Consider the following 16,187-nt stretch of genomic DNA (forward strand, 5'->3'; position numbering starts at 1 on the left):
AAGATTTAATTATTGAATCTTACGGCAGACCCTGCCACTACATAAATGCCACCCACTTCTATTGAATGCATAGTGGGCTGCATAGGTACCGAGTGGTGCAAACCGGAAAAGAAGAAGCATAATAATGGCTTGTCGACAAAAATAGCTAACCTTTGTATATGACTCACTTGCTGTTCCAGTGAACTGCGGTGAATAACTTAAAAAAACTGTACTTACGTAGAGATATAAGTTTTCCAGTTAATTCTTTAATTTTCATTCACCGGAGAACTCCTTGTATCAGCCTGCGCTCTTCTAAACGACTACGTCGAGGTACATCTAAAGAACGTCCTTGCTTGTAAACTTAGTTACAACGTTTCTTGACCAAAGTGGCTACCAAAAGAGGCCCTATAGTGCGTGAATTATGAATAGTTCGGTCAAACAAGGCTGGAACTATTATCCTGAAAGATGCAGAATAAGCTTTTTTTTTTTTTTTTTTTTTTTTTTTTGTTAAAAGCAAGCGGTAAACCACCGTACGGTGATAGACACAGATCTATGCCAAGATCGCACTGTATATCGAGAATGAAAAGGCAGACTGAAATGCTAATATTGTCTGTCTTTATTTACAGCTTTTTTTTAGCCACACCGTTCTAGCTACGGTCAGCTTTTAGTTGACTGAATGAACCTCGTCTGTGCGATTTCTACAGACCAACCAGAATAAACATTCTAGACGAAATTTCGAACAATATAGTCGATGTTTTTGACAAAAAGGATCGATATTGCGTTAATCTGTTTCATTGTTTGTAATTATTCGGCTTTGGTCGGCAAATAAACGTTTTTGCTTCTTTAGTGGACCTGAGGACCGTAAGTTATTTTATCAAACGTCAGGTCCTATTATAGTACTACTGCTACAGACATCGATGCTGCACACTGAAACGCTTATAAATTCTATAGAAGAATAGAGATAATGCCGCTATAATAACTGCTCGATCATACGCGAACGTAGGCCTATGCACATGTTCTTCCGTATATGGCACAAATATAGAGGTCAATTTTACTATTACGTATACCAACAACCCCAATGACACCTTCAGGAGCTCAGTGATTTATGTTAATATCAAACTAGTTTCAATACATAGATACTATATTGTTGTAATAACTGGTACAGGAATCAGAATAGCTAACGAATGATCAAACGGTAACGACGAGTCTTTTTTTAAGGTTCGTTAGATACGCAAATTGCTGTAGCTCTAGATACTATATATATATATGGAAATATAATAGAAACAGCATTTAAAGTGTCCATATGTTTATCATTACTGTATAAATAAGACAAACGGAGTTGGTCTTCTGTGCTCCATGACGCATACGGAACGGATATAGCAAACCTGACATCATTATGGCAGGTATTTTTTTCTATGGCAGATTTTCTTCTGAGGTGTCACCTACATTTCGTTTGAAATGACTTCTTCGGAATCGCGTCTTTCGCGCAAATGTTGCCCATAGCTATTTTAAGATCGTATTGATTGAGTTTCCGCAGACAGGCTAAATATGTTGTCAGAGCTTGTTGCGTGTACCGTTTTACGTTAACATATCATAGAGACGAATCAATGGTAAATACAGCATGACACATTGATTATGTACTATAAGGTGACTTGGTAAAATATTTTCTGTGTTCTAGCTCATGCGGTTCCAGTGTAACTGACGATGATTTTACATTTTCAAAACGAATTTGATGTAGAGATGTTGCATCTCTTGACTGCGTATGATTGAAACCCCAAACTGAAGGCACACGCGAGTGAACAAACGTTCGAACTTTTCAAGTGAGTGAGTGAGGTCGAGCAAGCGTAAAGGCCACTTAGCCACAATTGCAATGCTTTGCTATCTTTTCTGTCACATTGAATCATACAGAACTATTGATCATGGGTATATGGATGAGTCATTTCATAGTGGTATCATAAGGGGAGACACTTTAGGTACTGTAGTAAAGCATCTGAGTATGTAGCTGTTAACACATATGGAACATCGACGTAATTATGTCAACCTTTGTTAGTTCACCGGAACGTATGCTTGAACGCTATAAGTACCTAGGACTGGGACAATGTAGCTAGTAGCGTAAAGGTCTTTGTCAGTGTATCAGACTGGGAAAGCTCGCGCCTAAAGCTCATTTTGTTGTAGATTGCACGTAATTGTTATTAGTGCATACATACATTCATTATCATGCAATAAGCAGGTAGGCGAACCCGATGGATTGATCATCCGTAGCTTGACAGCAAACGTTTCGATCTGCTTGTATGGTATAAACATATCACTGATTGATATATCTTCTCCTTCAATTTGATTACGACTGTCGTGCTCTCACCTACAAAACGGACTGTTTTTTCAAACTCTAGCAGCACCACGTACCGACGGGCTCATGTAGTTTTTTGCTGGAGCTATGATAGGTATCTTACTGTCACTCCATTAGATCTAGCTCTCTATCCGTCGGTCGAACTCTAAAGCTCGCATTTAGTAGGCATAATTTCGGTCAAAACAATCGTCCCAAAATAGAGCCATTTACATCCTGCAGAAACATAAATTCGGCTACCGCGGGACACGTAACTCTCCACATCCATATTTGCGAACACGCTAGACGTTGCGTAAAGCGCATAGGTTCATACAAAGGCAGGAAATATTTACTGTAGACACACGTAGACACAGTAAGGTAAAGGTCCCAACTGGACTTCTACGAGACGAGAACGCTTCTAGCCTGAGCCCGCACACGGTCACACACTAAAAAAACGTCTTACTTTCTCCAGATAACAACGAAATAATCTAAAAATAATGGCCGCAGTTGTCGTTGGTGTAGGGAAAAAGCAAAAGGATATATCATTCACTGGCGGTCGAATTGAGCGGAAAGTACACAAAGCAGCAGAAGTCGACTGAGGTAGTCGGTCGCGCCATGATAATCGACTGCGTTGCCCCCTATCAGTCGGTCTCTCCATCCGTCTGTTCGTTAACTAGTGTTCAGATCTTTCTTCAGCGGTTTTGCAACGGTCGGGCGAAACCGGCGGCAATAACTCTATTACCACCGTCGAGCATCTGCTGTTGCTGTTTTTGGCGCCGTTTCGGGCCGACGTCATTCACAGTACGAACAGTCGAAATGTTGATGCTTATATCCCATCTGGCCAGTCAGAACTTGTGGCGGAACTTGTATAGCGGAGAGCAGGATGTCCCTGACTTCATTTACCTACCTTGCTTTAAATCTGTATGACCATGTTGCTGGATGTTAAATTGCCTGCCTAGCTTTCCAGCGCTGTCGAAGTAGCTGATGGCCTTCTACAACGCCAGTAGCGTCAAAAAGGCTAGCCAGCCATCGTCTGGTTGCCAGCTGCCCAATCTGACTCCGACTCCTTGCTTTCTCTTTCCCTCTACAATAAAACAAAGGACGGCCAGCCAGCCAGCTGCTGCTCCTACAGTCAGTCAGTCAGCCTACTCACAGACGGCCCCTATGAGCGCCTTCGTGACTGCCTGCTCGTCACTACCCTCTCCCACCGCTCACGACAGTCGGCGCGCGTTCCGTGGTGACGCTGTTGCCGATTGATAATGATGACGATGTAATCGGTGGTCGAATAGAATAGGCACTACTACTAGGGACAATTATGCAGGATTACTTTAGGTCTGTTACCGTTCCTAATCCTTACTTGTTTCTGCCCTAGTGATTAATTCTCTTCATGCTCTATAGTATCATACTGACGATGCCTACGCACCTATTTACCTAAGTCATTGTTGGCTCAAGGCGGTGGCGGCCGCTGTTAAGTACAGTCTTCTTGATTATTGTCTCTATTGGAGACGACGGGAACAGTCGCAACGCGGTATAAGTTACGATAGTTGTATATTGTAGAAGCAACGACGGCGGCGGCGACGTCGTCGTCGCTGTCCTCTATTCGACAGGGTGACGCCGCACCGAAGCGTGAATAGAGACACCAGGTGGCGCAGCGCGGTCACATGACCTATATCAAGTAACCGAGCTAGCATCTGCCTATCGAGCCCTTACCTGACGCTATTCCCATGAACATTGCGTTCAAGTAGACGCCGTACACGGGCATGCTTTTTCGCTTTGCATCTGGTCAGCCACACGAAAGCAACATAAATTGGCTGCCATTTTACTGTTACATTAGATTTGACTTAGCTGAATTTCTTTTCCAGCAGAAGTTCATTACATATTCAGACATACATCCGGTGTTCCTTAGATTCGGAGATAGGTATGAATGCTTATGTCAAAGGCGGCAGCCTGGTCAGAAGAAAATTAATCAGCAACATAAATGATAAAGGACAAATGCTAAGTATCATTTTTTATATAATAGTTGTTTATAATAATCGTATAATCCGTCCGTCCCTATATACAAACATGTAGAGATCCATCACAAATAACAGGGGTCAGGTAGCAGGGAGCCTACTTCCTTCTGCATAGCTCGTTTGTAGTGAGTTTGAGAGTCTGCCGCTTGTACAGTTATTTTGTACAAAGATTTCACTTTATAGAGTCACTATTAAGTATGTGATTAGGCTCCAGTGAAGCTTAAACGGTCGCTGGCTTGATACGTCGATCAATGTAATTTTGAATAATTCTAAAGCAATACAAATACGGTATAACATGTTCGTCTCAAATACGCACGCTGTATTGTCAGTTTCCTAGAGGAGCTTTTTTCATCAATGTTTCCGAAAGAAGCCTCAATCGCCTACTCCACTTATTTTTTATTTGGCCAATTCCTAGGTTAGGCCGAAAAAGTCAAGCCCGCACAACAAAAGTATAACAAGGTGAATCAATCCGTACTGGCTGAAAAGCTTAGTGGTTCACAACAAGCGACACCAAAATAGCACGCGCGTGGCTAGACAGGTTCGTAATGGATTGTTTTTTTTTTTTTTTCTCTCTTTTTCACGTCCAGTTGACTCGTATCAAACTATGTAAAAAGAGTCAAATAATTATACTAAGCCGTTGGAGTTATGATTAACTATGATACGGATGATCCCCATGATAACAAATTCTGGCTAGGGTGACTTTTTGGACTACCACGAAGGTCATGATGGCCTCATAATCGCTACCTCGCCTTTCAAGTTCTCACCTGGTGGTGCAACACTTCGTTTGCCCATTTCCTTGTGAGTTTATTGAAATTTTCGTTGTCTCAAATTGCTGAATATTTTGAAGACTATTTTGTTCAACATTAGCTCTGAATTTAGCTTTCCCGTGCAGCTGCATTGTTGACTTGCCGAAAAAAACTGCGTGCAAATGTCACAACCAGCTGCTCTACCTGTGTGTACTGTATTTCGAAAAGTCTTACAATTGCTACTTTCCACCTTCTTTTAAGAAAAATGATTTTTTTTTAATCATCTACTTCCTATCAAACCTCCGATGACCGACTCGGCTGATCGTGGCAGCACAGAAAGTAAGCCTGTAGTAACGCCATTGTAGCGACATAGCTTTGATGACCCAATGTGCATAAGTTACGCACTGCAGCGTACGTTGTGTCCTGCTTTTCCTGTGACGTTCCTGATATAACGCGTCGAGTGAAGGTTTCGGCAGGCCCTCGTTTGTTTTGAAATAAAGATCACACTTGTAAACACCGTGTTCGAAGACGCTGCCATCGTAGGCAGCGATTGTGGACAACCTTTGTTCATGACTTCGCTTGCCTGCCGATTTCAGCATCAGTCTATTGATTTCAAAGTGCAACGAGGAAATCTAGATACCAGATCCAGGTTAGTCCCTGTCCAGAATATGACCAGCTAGAGACCTTCGCCCCATTTTCCTGGTCAAACTGACTGAACGCCATTGTTCTCGACTTCTTTCGATCGATTAAACTCGTCCATATTGCCGTCACTTACCCACCAAAAGCAAAGATCTGTGCTAAATGTTACATACATGCATATATATATATATATATATATGGGAGCATTCAAATGCACTTCGGCGTTCTGATTTCAGGTGTTTACTGGATGATTTAATGATAGCGGATTATCTGATCCTAGGAGATGGCGTAAAAGCGGGCTATTTATACTGCATATCAACGAACCATTACTGTCTCAGGTTCGGGCTTTACAATGTACCCCCATTTACCAATATTTCAGAATTCTACCTCTTATGAAAAAAGGAACGAAAAAACTAAATGTTGTGCGCTACTGTGTTATCACTAATGTTATTGATTAGTGTTAACGGTGTTAAGATTATGAGTAATACCGATCCTCAAAATGTCAGCTTTGGCTCTTTCCGAGGGTGACGCCACACTTCATAAGCAATCGCTAAAATGTGACAAGTCAGATCCATCTTAGGGTCTCGTTTTTATATATGTACGTGTGTGAAACATTAGCGAACTGACGTACACTGATGTCCGCGGGCGGGCTCCGACGATAATTGAAATACGTCCGTTTCCGTATCCGTTGTGCCGATCAAATGCAGGCAGTAACATTTACCAAATGGTAATCAGATAATTACCAACGAACGACGCGCAAGCTGCAGCCCCAGTACCGCCGTTAAGCACCGCTTTAGATTGCTGACTCCCAGCAAAAGTCTGAACCCAGTTTCAAACTTAAACCCATTACGTGTAACCAAGTACGTTATCTCTTTTTCTCTGTTGTCCGCTATTGTTGTACTGATAGTGCTATCTTGAATCGGGCAAAAGGGAATGTACAGCATTAGCAGAGAAGGACACAGCAGTTAGGGAGACCCGCTCTTTACCGACAGAATTTTCACTTTAACTGAGGTCTTTGAAACGGGGAGAAACTTAGATTAGGGCGACAACAGAACAATTCATGCAACCAACAGAAAGATGATTATGTGTGGGGATATGTCGGTACTCGAGATACCCATGCAGAGTTCTACGAAACAGCCGATGTAACAGAATAATGACATGGTAGTCCGTGTGCGTTTGCCCATTCTTCTTCTGTATTTTTGGTATAAAGCAGAACGCTTCTAATTGCGGTTTCCGATTTTTCTGTTCGCCTGTTTCCCTTTGTGATAATGGGGGTACGTTCTATGCATATGCAGAAATAGTACTCACTGGTATTCGGTTTACTTCCAACCCATGTTATGTTACATCATATTATCTATTGGCTTGGTGCGGTGTTGACACCTTTTCTGTCACAAGAAGCGAGGTGAGGGAAAACAAGGAGACGATAAGAGGGGCAGAAAGCTTGCTCTATCAGCCTTCTGTCGAGCCCATTGTCGTCAGAGAACGTACTGGTCATTAATATTGATATGGTTGCTCTATCCTAAGACCAAATCAGCATAAATGATAAGGCCATTAAAAGAATGACAGCGCGACTGTTGACGCGGGGAACAACATAGCTCTGAATGACATTTTGCTCGAGCAGGATCTGGTCGTTGCCGCATCGACGACTACCTATTAGATGGGCAATAGGGATCGGGACGATCGGCCGTAACCACTACCAATCATATTGTTGAACTTCGACAGTAGAGCGCCAAAGGGGAAACTACTGTAAAAATCATTTGCGTATGGGAGGCTGTCACCTAACCTGTAACCTAATGGCTTGCAAGCAATATGCATAGATAAGATTTTCCAAACATAATACAGATCATTGCGTTTACTAAGATATACGTCTGTAACAACATGTTTAAATAAACAGAACCCGTCATAATATTGCTGCACATATATTTGCGCATATATGCACTACAACAATATAAAACTTCTAATAATGAGCATAATTTACTTACTTGGTTAATTAAAGCATCTATGAATCGGCTTAAGGTTATGCGCAGTCCCTGAATTAAAGGTTCAAATCTACTAGGGGAAATCTGTATGGCTTTCGACGACGAAAGATAACGAGCTTGGACAAATGCCCCTCACTTGACGACTGAGTATAAATGAAAAGTTAAGACACAAAAACTAAAAGCTGTATTATTAACTTGAATATTTTGTTGTGGTACGCATCGGCTTGAACGGTGTAGAATTTTAGAATGATTAGAAGTTGTTTAAACTTCAGTCCAGCTGATAAAAAACACGACCGTGTTTTTATCAGCTTCTAGTGTCTAGCATCTGTAGCAATAATCTTGCCTTACTAATAGTAGAAACAGTGAATACATGCCGTTACTTAGGATGTCGATGTAAGTGTATGGCAAATAGGCGAGTAAAAGACTGTTCTGTGTTACTGTGCAAATATGGGCTAGTATATTTTAAGCTACTGGATATATCAAAAGTCACTGGATGCAGGTAGACAAAAGGCCTAATCCCAAAAGTTTCCTTGCAGGCTCTTGCAGGCAAACATACAAGCGGTTGCCGCTGATATGCCTATGTACGATTAAACGTAATATGTTACACAGTTCTGTGCATGAAATATTCATTTTTTGTCGGACGGTGAAGCAGCTGTACAATCCTCTTACAATTATGTTCCTTTATTAACTTAGACACAGGGCATATAGCGTGTATACCGTCTTTTTAGCTATGAAAAATTACCCTGTTAAAATAAATGCACTTATCACGGCTGAACGACAACCTTTAACCGTTCAAATTGTATACAAGAGCCTTCATAAATCGTTAAAATGAAATAAAAAATACTAAGAAGCATTGACAATTTTCTGGAAAATAGAAAAATCAAATCCCCCGCCGCCTTGAGACCTGAGCCTTAAAATGATTCCTGTCCTACATTGAATGCAACAAGCAAGCGAGCGCCGTTGCACATGTCGCCCTTTACGCGCTGAAGCTGCACACTCGAAATTCGAACAATCCTAATGCTGACAAACTTTTATCGGCTTCCACTCAAAGAATTTTGCTGGTCGCACAAGTACATGCATACAAACGATCATAATTGATGTCGTCAGAAGCTACGGCACTAACTGTCAGGTCGTACATTGCAAAAAAAAACTAGCCATATTGAAAACAAAAGATACCTCTATCATTATATACCGTTTACTGTCAAAAATATTTGTCCATTTCCAGTTCCAGTTCAACTAAACCAGGACCCTTTTAGCGATTCGAAAGCGAGGTTCATAGCCGTCGGCTATATAAGATCCGCAATTACTTGGCTGGTCTTGTCCACAGGTCATTAAGTAACTGCGATTACAGGTAGCGAACAATTGTTCTGTACAAACTACAACGTAAGGTAAAAATATCAACTAACTTATTGTATTCAATATGAAAATTTGCATAGCTAAGCGGAAAGTTAACAGTTGTAGAAATAAAATTACATGAGTTGACCCGAAGCGGTTTAACGTTATCCTGCCTCTCCATATCGAAAACTGCACAAGCGATCTTCACCACTGGCGGACCATTACCATATAGTGCATCAGCTTAGGTGAGATCTCTGGTGAGGTGTTTAACGATGCATAATGGTCTACCTAAGGTCTATATCTTTTCGCAAACCGGCGAATCGCAACTACATCTCACTATGCACACCAGGACGAAAATTGGCTCCTCGCGCGGCGGATTTGTAGATCTAAGACACGCGTCTCCGTGATCGCTTAGTGGGCCGCGCATTTGTCTCCTAATCTTAAATACATGTTGTGGGCATAGACAGACTTCAAACGGTTTAAAATACAAAGAGCCGGCCAGGGCCTTCATGAGTCAATACAATCCTAAGAACAGACCTCAGCATCTGTTCAGTAGACAGAAAAATCGGTCGTCCTAAACCATATTCCTCTTAGTAGGTGAGCTTACAGAGAAGCGGTTCTATTGATATTTGTGCACCTTCAGCTGCTACACACATGACGACAGTCCTTAATACGCACTGACATAGCTTTCAAGTGGGAACCGTCACATCGTGTTTTTTTGTGAACTATTTGACTAAGCTATGTACTGGTAAAACACTGACCAACGCTAAGTCCTGCTAAACTACTATTGTGTTTATTCTGTTATAGTGTATTATATATATATGATAAGAGTATTGATCGTTGAGACTTACCCAGTTTGGCACCAGTTTTTCTTTTGACTCTCAGACATATTGTCCTCGAACGTATGCATTGATGTATATGCGATATGACCTCTTTACGACTAAGATTCTCGAGATTTCGACCATTTACTTCTAGGATCTCATCTCCAACTTCCAGATCCGATCGGTCCGCTGGCGAGCCTGCAAATAAAACCGAAGGCCGCTTATCAGTTTTTGAATGCCGTTACATAAACACTTCATTCATTTCAACGCTAATATTCGAATTCGATCTTATATCTTTATAATAAAGCAATCTCCCTGTGCCTCAGTGCTTTACGTCCGTGCGAGCAATGGTGTTGCTTGTGTGCTGAGGTCAGGCTAAATTCGCATCTATAGAAAGAAAACAGAAAGAAATCGTGCTCTCTTATAATATATAGGTGTTCCTAGTTCACGAAGACGCGCATAGTGTATTTCGAGGAACGGAGAATCAATATTTTTACGGTGTTGTTTCTTCCTTCACACGCTCCTCGTGAGAAATCCTTTATACTGATCAGAGAGCACTCGTATGCTTCTACCTACGCTTTAACAAATAACAATAAACAACAGAAGATAACTTTGTTTTTCCCCCTTTTTTAACAGAGAAACTTATTTATCCATACTAATTAATAAGTACTTTCTATAATTGCGTTCAAACCTCTTTGCAAAACTAGACTGAAACTGTGCCTCAAAGGTTTTGAAAAAAAATTCCATTTTCCATTTTGCTGAAACGTGAACAATTGCTGCATTTTTACCATCATGTGTCCTCATTTAAATACGTTTATGCACATTTTGTTGAAAATTTTACCCCGTCAATCAATGTCAGCACAATCATCTGTAACTATAGCCGTCAGTGACTTAGCGGAACGTTTTCTATCCTCACATTTATTGTTCTCTAGATAAATAAGCACGTTTTTGCTTACCCAAGTAAAACAACTGAGACGATCGACGCATAATTTGCGTGGTCTATCATACCCAAAATCTGTAATATGTGGTGGTCCATTGGGTGTCCCCAGATGCTTGGTTAATCAGCTTATTATGTAAGAGTGGGACTATCACGCGCACGCGCTGTACGTTGATCGTAGTACTGCGTTTTTGCATTCGATAATTTTTCGACCACCTTGCTCTAAAATATATATTTTCAATCTCATATAAACATCAGTGCGAACCGTCGTATGTATAATTAGATTACGTAAGCATTTCGGGTGATCGTCCAAGCAAAGTATACTGTGTACATTGCGTATATGCACTGATAGTAAACATAATAAATTCTAAACCAAGCTTCGCTGCGTCGGGTGCTAAGATGTTTGAATCGTGATGAATCACAAGGGGCGTGGGTTGCCGGATGCTTGTTTTTTAGGAATACCAGGATGTTTGCCCATAAAAGCGTTAGAAAATTATTATATCAGAGCCCGTTTATGGGCTGTGAGTCTGTAGAGCTTTATCAATTATGGGAATTTTACTTTTTTTTTTACGTCCATCTAAACGCAGTGTCCAGTACGCAGTCTTAGTGGGTGAAGCGTCCAACTATTTCTTAAGAACTCTTTTAGTATCGGATAATATTTACTTGCATATTGTAAAACGCTCCGTTTCAGGGGAAATGCGTATCTGAGCCAGAAGCCATTGGAAGTAACATTTGTTAATTAACTGGATTAATATTGTGAACTCATTATTCATTCAGCCTGATTTTTTATTCATAGTTTAGATAAAAGGCAAGCGGTCAATATACGAAAGCTTCACTTCGTAAGAAAAGCAAAAAGCGCGTCTGAAGATCAGAGGAAGCGACAACCTACGGCGTAATCGTCCTAAGGTTATTCAGCAAAAAAGTTTATTGGCTTAATGCTTGCCAAAAATTAGCAGTAATAATTATATTGACTTTGCACATTTGCTCATTCACTGTTCCTCCTTCCCCAGCTAAAGGCAAATCGGGTTTCTAAAGTAAATAAGCAGCAACGGGAAAAGTCAAAGCGGGCTATACATGCCCCCTCTCACGGCGCCCAATTACTTTACATACTGAGAAAATTGTGGCTTTGAAATAAAGACGTCGGGGCAACTGTTTGAGTAGACCATGCAAATAGACTGAAGCATCGTCGTCTGTTACGGGACTATCAAGGCATGAAAATCTGATTTAACCATGTTATTAGTCAGAAAAGAGATAGAAAGAGAAACAAATCTGGCCTGGGATTCAAAGCACTAATACTTTACATTTCTCGATTATCACATTAGGAAAATTTACCCTGGCCTAACGGCGGCTTATCCACGACCTCAACAACTTAGCCGTAACATACTAACTGCCTTCTTAACAATAAATCTATTCGCTCAAATGCTGGAAGCTTAGGCGTACATATACAACCTTAATGTGAGGTATCTGCCTGCTTAATCGATAGAATGGAATAGCGAGTCAAGACAGGCACAGTGTTATAATTAGGGTAGTTAGTGCTGAAGTGGCACTTTCGCTGTTACCTCGTTGTAGGGAATAGCGTAACTCTCGTTGTATTACTAGTGTGCTTATAAATATTCGTTTCACCGTCAGGTGACGACGAATTTGTTCCCTGCTTACTCTAAATCGGGTTCTTGCGCCCGCTTTCTGGCGAAGTAGCTGGAAGGGGCCTTTCTGTGATCGGCCAGCCAGCCAGCCAGCCAACCAGGGCACAAGGAGTCACCGAATCTATTCCGGGATCCGGAACGATGTAAGGCTTTCCGCGGAGACATTAAATCTGTTCGCACATCATCAGTGGAACCTTCCGATGACTCTTTCGGTAAAAAATTAACGAGAACGGAATAATGTAATCTGAGAGATAAAGACATCATCATCTCTTATTATCTCGACCACGCGACGGTCATCAAACAAATAGTTTGATTGTCTGTCGGCTTGACACGGTCCTACTCTCTGTACGTAAGCCAAGTTTATCTATTAAGCAAACACGAGGGAGTCACGGCTTTTCTTTCCGTAACCTCAAACAACACTGCAAAATATTACAAGAACATAGCGCGCTGACGGGTGGCTTTGATAGTCGGCTGACAGGCGGTCAGAAACGATAGTTCCCATTGATAAGTTTCGGATGATACAGAGAGCAGCAACAGCAGCAAGGTAAGATGTCAGTCGGCCTTCGTACTATATCAGTGGTGCGCCGACGATCTTTTGCTGAGTTAGGTTTTGAGCACTACTACTAACCATAGAGCCTGATCTTGTGGTCCTTGGTCTCGACGAGAATGATCACGTAACCTCCCAGGTCCACCATTTCTTTCTTCCTCCGCTCAGCCGCTCAGCCCGTTGCCTTCGAACGCGAAGCGACAACGGCAACTGACTGAAGCTCCATGCACGACATTCACAAGTTGGTTTTCCACTCAAGCACCAATTAGCATTAGTAGCCGTGGCACACACTCACTACTAGCGGTGGCGCGAACCACGGCTAACCAGTTCAATAAACTTGTCCCCAATCCACCTAACAGGTCGCGGCCATCTTGCCAGGAAAAGCCGAGAGGAGCGACAGGAGTCGTGCTCCAACCAGCGCTTCGAACAGCCACCAGGCGGAGCCACAGCTGCTGGCAGGATACTGCAGCCAACCAACCCGAGACTGGCGCCGTACCACCCAGGAGTACGGATAGTCGAGGCAAAAGTCAGTATAAGACAGAGTGAAAAAGCAACGATAATGCGCAGGATTGGGAGCAACACCGACAGCAGCAGTTAATGGGTGGCACATTTTAAGAACTAACTGGAAGTTAGCCAGCAGCTGTTCCACTAGCGGTAACTGCTTGTCCAGTCGGTAAGACCAGGAGCGAGGCCCATCACTGGTGTGCAGCGTGACGACTGCTTTGAAAAGAAGTTTCGTGCCGACGCCTCGAGCTTAACGAATTGGCAATGTCTTCTCCACTGTCTTTCGGCTCTGCGCTGGCTAGCTGCCGGCCGGTTAGCCCTGTGATTCCTAGTTGTTTCTTTGTTATTGCGCGCTCTTCACGCGACCATTATCATCACGAATGCAACAAGCGGCAATGAGGAAGACGACAGACTGCAGATTTACTTTAGACAGAACAGCTAAGCGATATAATAAATACGTAGATAGAATTTTCAGTATTACTCGAAGAGCCAAACCCAAAACGCTCAATTAAATGCGAAATTTATTTTCTGTACTAAAAATTAAGAACGGAATGTATATTGATTTGAAACTACGAAATACAAATCATGAATATGATTGTAAAATGCCAGAGTTTTTGAATTGAAAAGTACTCATATTGATTTGTAGATATATTTAAATGTAAGCGTTGTTGACTGAGCTTGAGTGAGGCGATCGTACACCGATAAAAATCGTTCATTAAATTAATGCGAGTTCCCTAGTTTAAGACGTTTCAATAGAGGACAAAAAGCTTTTCATCGCCTCGTTGTGAGTTGTGGTCAAACTATTGCAATCCTTGCTTAGTTCGTCGATGCTAAAACCCGTGTGACTACACATTCTTATTATATCAAGGGAACAGCTCATACAACCACAAATTTGTGGGTACCGCTTGTTCATCGCTCTCGGCAGCTATAGGTAAAGGTGGAACATTTTATAAATACAGCCACGGGCAATTTTTCAAAGCATTACTTCGTTTTGATTATGACAGTATATCGCCGACTCAGACGACAGATTCTACTGTTTGACATTTTTAAACCCACATACGGTAAGGTAAAATTACTTATTATTATGACTACCACCACAACTGCTACCGTTACTATGGCAGCACGCTTCCTTTCTTCCGGCTTTTTGGAATGATTATGTACGTTTTTTTTGGAGCATCGCAGCCCATGCTACAGGGTTCTCAGATTCTACGGATCAGCGAAGGCTTAACTTTCTTCAAGGCTAAACAATATCTCAAGTATTTCTATGAAACAAAACAGGTAGATTTGATCCAGGAAATTGGTACATGTTTACGGAAATCAGCTGTGCATACATTTTTTTCTTAATTGCTGCCGTACTTCGCACGAGTCGTTGCTAGCGCTATATTGTATCATGCAATAATAATATTATTAGATATATTTATAAACACATATATTTTTGTAGATATTATTAACTAAAGTAATTTGCGTTGTTCTGAACATTCAATATCTACCGCTGAACTACTGACGCTTATATAAACCTTCAGGATTTGTATGGATTACAACAAAGGCGCGTATCTCACGTATCTTGCCGATTTAACGACGAAAACGTTAGACAACGCCCATAACATAGAGAGGGACGACGCGTAACACTACCCAAAGCTCACCGTTACTCATTGGTTTACTTTTTGACACAATCGTTCGGAGCTTTTTTTGTTTCAGTTTGGTAAACGATTGAGTTTTATGTCGAAATGCTACCTACTAGAGGCAAATATTATTTCGTATTAAAGTGATAATAAATTATTTCTCCGAATTTATTTTTCAGTTAATAAAGTAATTATGTTCGAGTAATTTCTATTTAATTTGCAGTAATTATTATTTAATTAAAATAGAAACGTTAGAGAATGTTCCTAGAGACTATGCAAATTATGTTTTAACATTTATTTGCGTAATTTTTTTATTTGCCGTAGCTTTTTGGTAAATAGTAGTTTAAAAGATGGATTTTTCACGTTTAGCATTTTGCTTGCCAATTACAATATAATTCATTTTGCTAAATATTTTTTTTTTTCATTTTTCAATTTTCAAGGGAAATCGAAATTTCCAACACTATTGACTACTTTCAAACGTTCTCCATTTCCATATATCTTATGAACACATGTATAACATTTTTAAGTGTCGAAAGACCTATCGAACACAATTGTTATAAGTATGGTTTAAGATAATTACGGTTGATCATTAGTCAACCTCATGGTGCAGTGGTAATGGATTTGTCCAGTAAATTTAAAAATATGAGTGATCTGGGATCGAAAATGGACTTCATTTCATATCTAATGGCTACCCGTCTGAAACTTGATGGCAATACAGAACATGGAAGCTCGAAGCATATATGCCCCACCATTAATTGAAAAATCGAATCTGGTAAAAAAAAGTATCAATGACCCTGAGGAAAAAATGTGTAGTAACGTTCTCTGTTTAAAATGGAGCAATTTACCAATTGAACTGTTTCAAAGCAGCATTACATGGCAAACGAAAAGAAATTGGTCTCGAGATATCGGAGACGATGTCACCCGGAAAACGTCTGAGTGTGTGAATCGATGCGATACATGCACAGGATTTTCCCTTTGATTGAGTTCAATGTGGACCAGAAGTGAGTACAGCATTTCATATATATATCAACCTCTATGTACTTTACGGATACACCGTTCTTTTCTGCTACCCTTTCCTCGAGTTGTCACCGCCATTTTGA

At 41.0% G+C, this 16,187-nt stretch overlaps 2 protein-coding genes across 5 annotated transcripts in view; one reads left to right on the top strand and one right to left on the bottom strand.

Annotated features, from left to right (window-relative positions):
- Positions 1-13,331, bottom strand: part of sdt (MAGUK p55 family member stardust) — a 38,247-nt gene extending 24,916 nt beyond the window's left edge. The window contains exons 1-2 of one of the 4 annotated variants that reach the window (XM_022789382.2): positions 13,043-13,331; positions 9,865-10,032 (exon numbers count right to left, since the gene is read on the bottom strand). In XM_022789382.2, coding sequence (XP_022645117.1) covers positions 9,865-10,032; positions 13,043-13,109 — 235 coding nt within the window. In that variant the 5' untranslated portion in view covers positions 13,110-13,331. Of the gene's footprint in view, positions 1-216; positions 438-2,186; positions 3,594-9,864; positions 10,033-13,042 lie in introns of those variants that run through there. The other 3 variants (XM_086992831.1, XM_086992828.1, XM_086992835.1) reach the window with 3 other exon arrangements.
- LOC111243572 (uncharacterized) lies at positions 5,405-15,303 on the top strand. Its single transcript, XM_086992922.1, has 3 exons — positions 5,405-5,709; positions 5,936-6,037; positions 13,321-15,303. Exons 1-3 carry the CDS (start codon positions 5,630-5,632, stop codon positions 13,505-13,507), a joined length of 369 nt encoding a protein of 122 aa, XP_086849048.1. The 5' UTR covers positions 5,405-5,629; the 3' UTR covers positions 13,508-15,303.
- The last annotated feature ends 884 nt before the right edge of the window (positions 15,304-16,187 follow it).

Source organism: Varroa destructor, unplaced genomic scaffold, assembly GCF_002443255.2.
Source record: "Varroa destructor unplaced genomic scaffold, Vdes_3.0 BEIS01000001.1, whole genome shotgun sequence".
NCBI lineage: Eukaryota > Metazoa > Arthropoda > Arachnida > Mesostigmata > Varroidae > Varroa > Varroa destructor.

Bases quoted from the DNA above. Each gene is read 5' to 3' on its own strand.
- LOC111243572 (XM_086992922.1), top strand. From the start codon at position 5,630: ATGACTTCGCTTGCCTGCCGATTTCAGCATCAGTCTATTGATTTCAAA. The intron at 5,710-5,935 runs GTTAGTCCCTGT...TTCTGATTTCAG, and splicing joins AATCTAGATACCAGATCCAG to GTGTTTACTGGATGATTTAA. The intron at 6,038-13,320 runs GTTCGGGCTTTA...TCCACCTAACAG, and splicing joins ACGAACCATTACTGTCTCAG to GTCGCGGCCATCTTGCCAGG.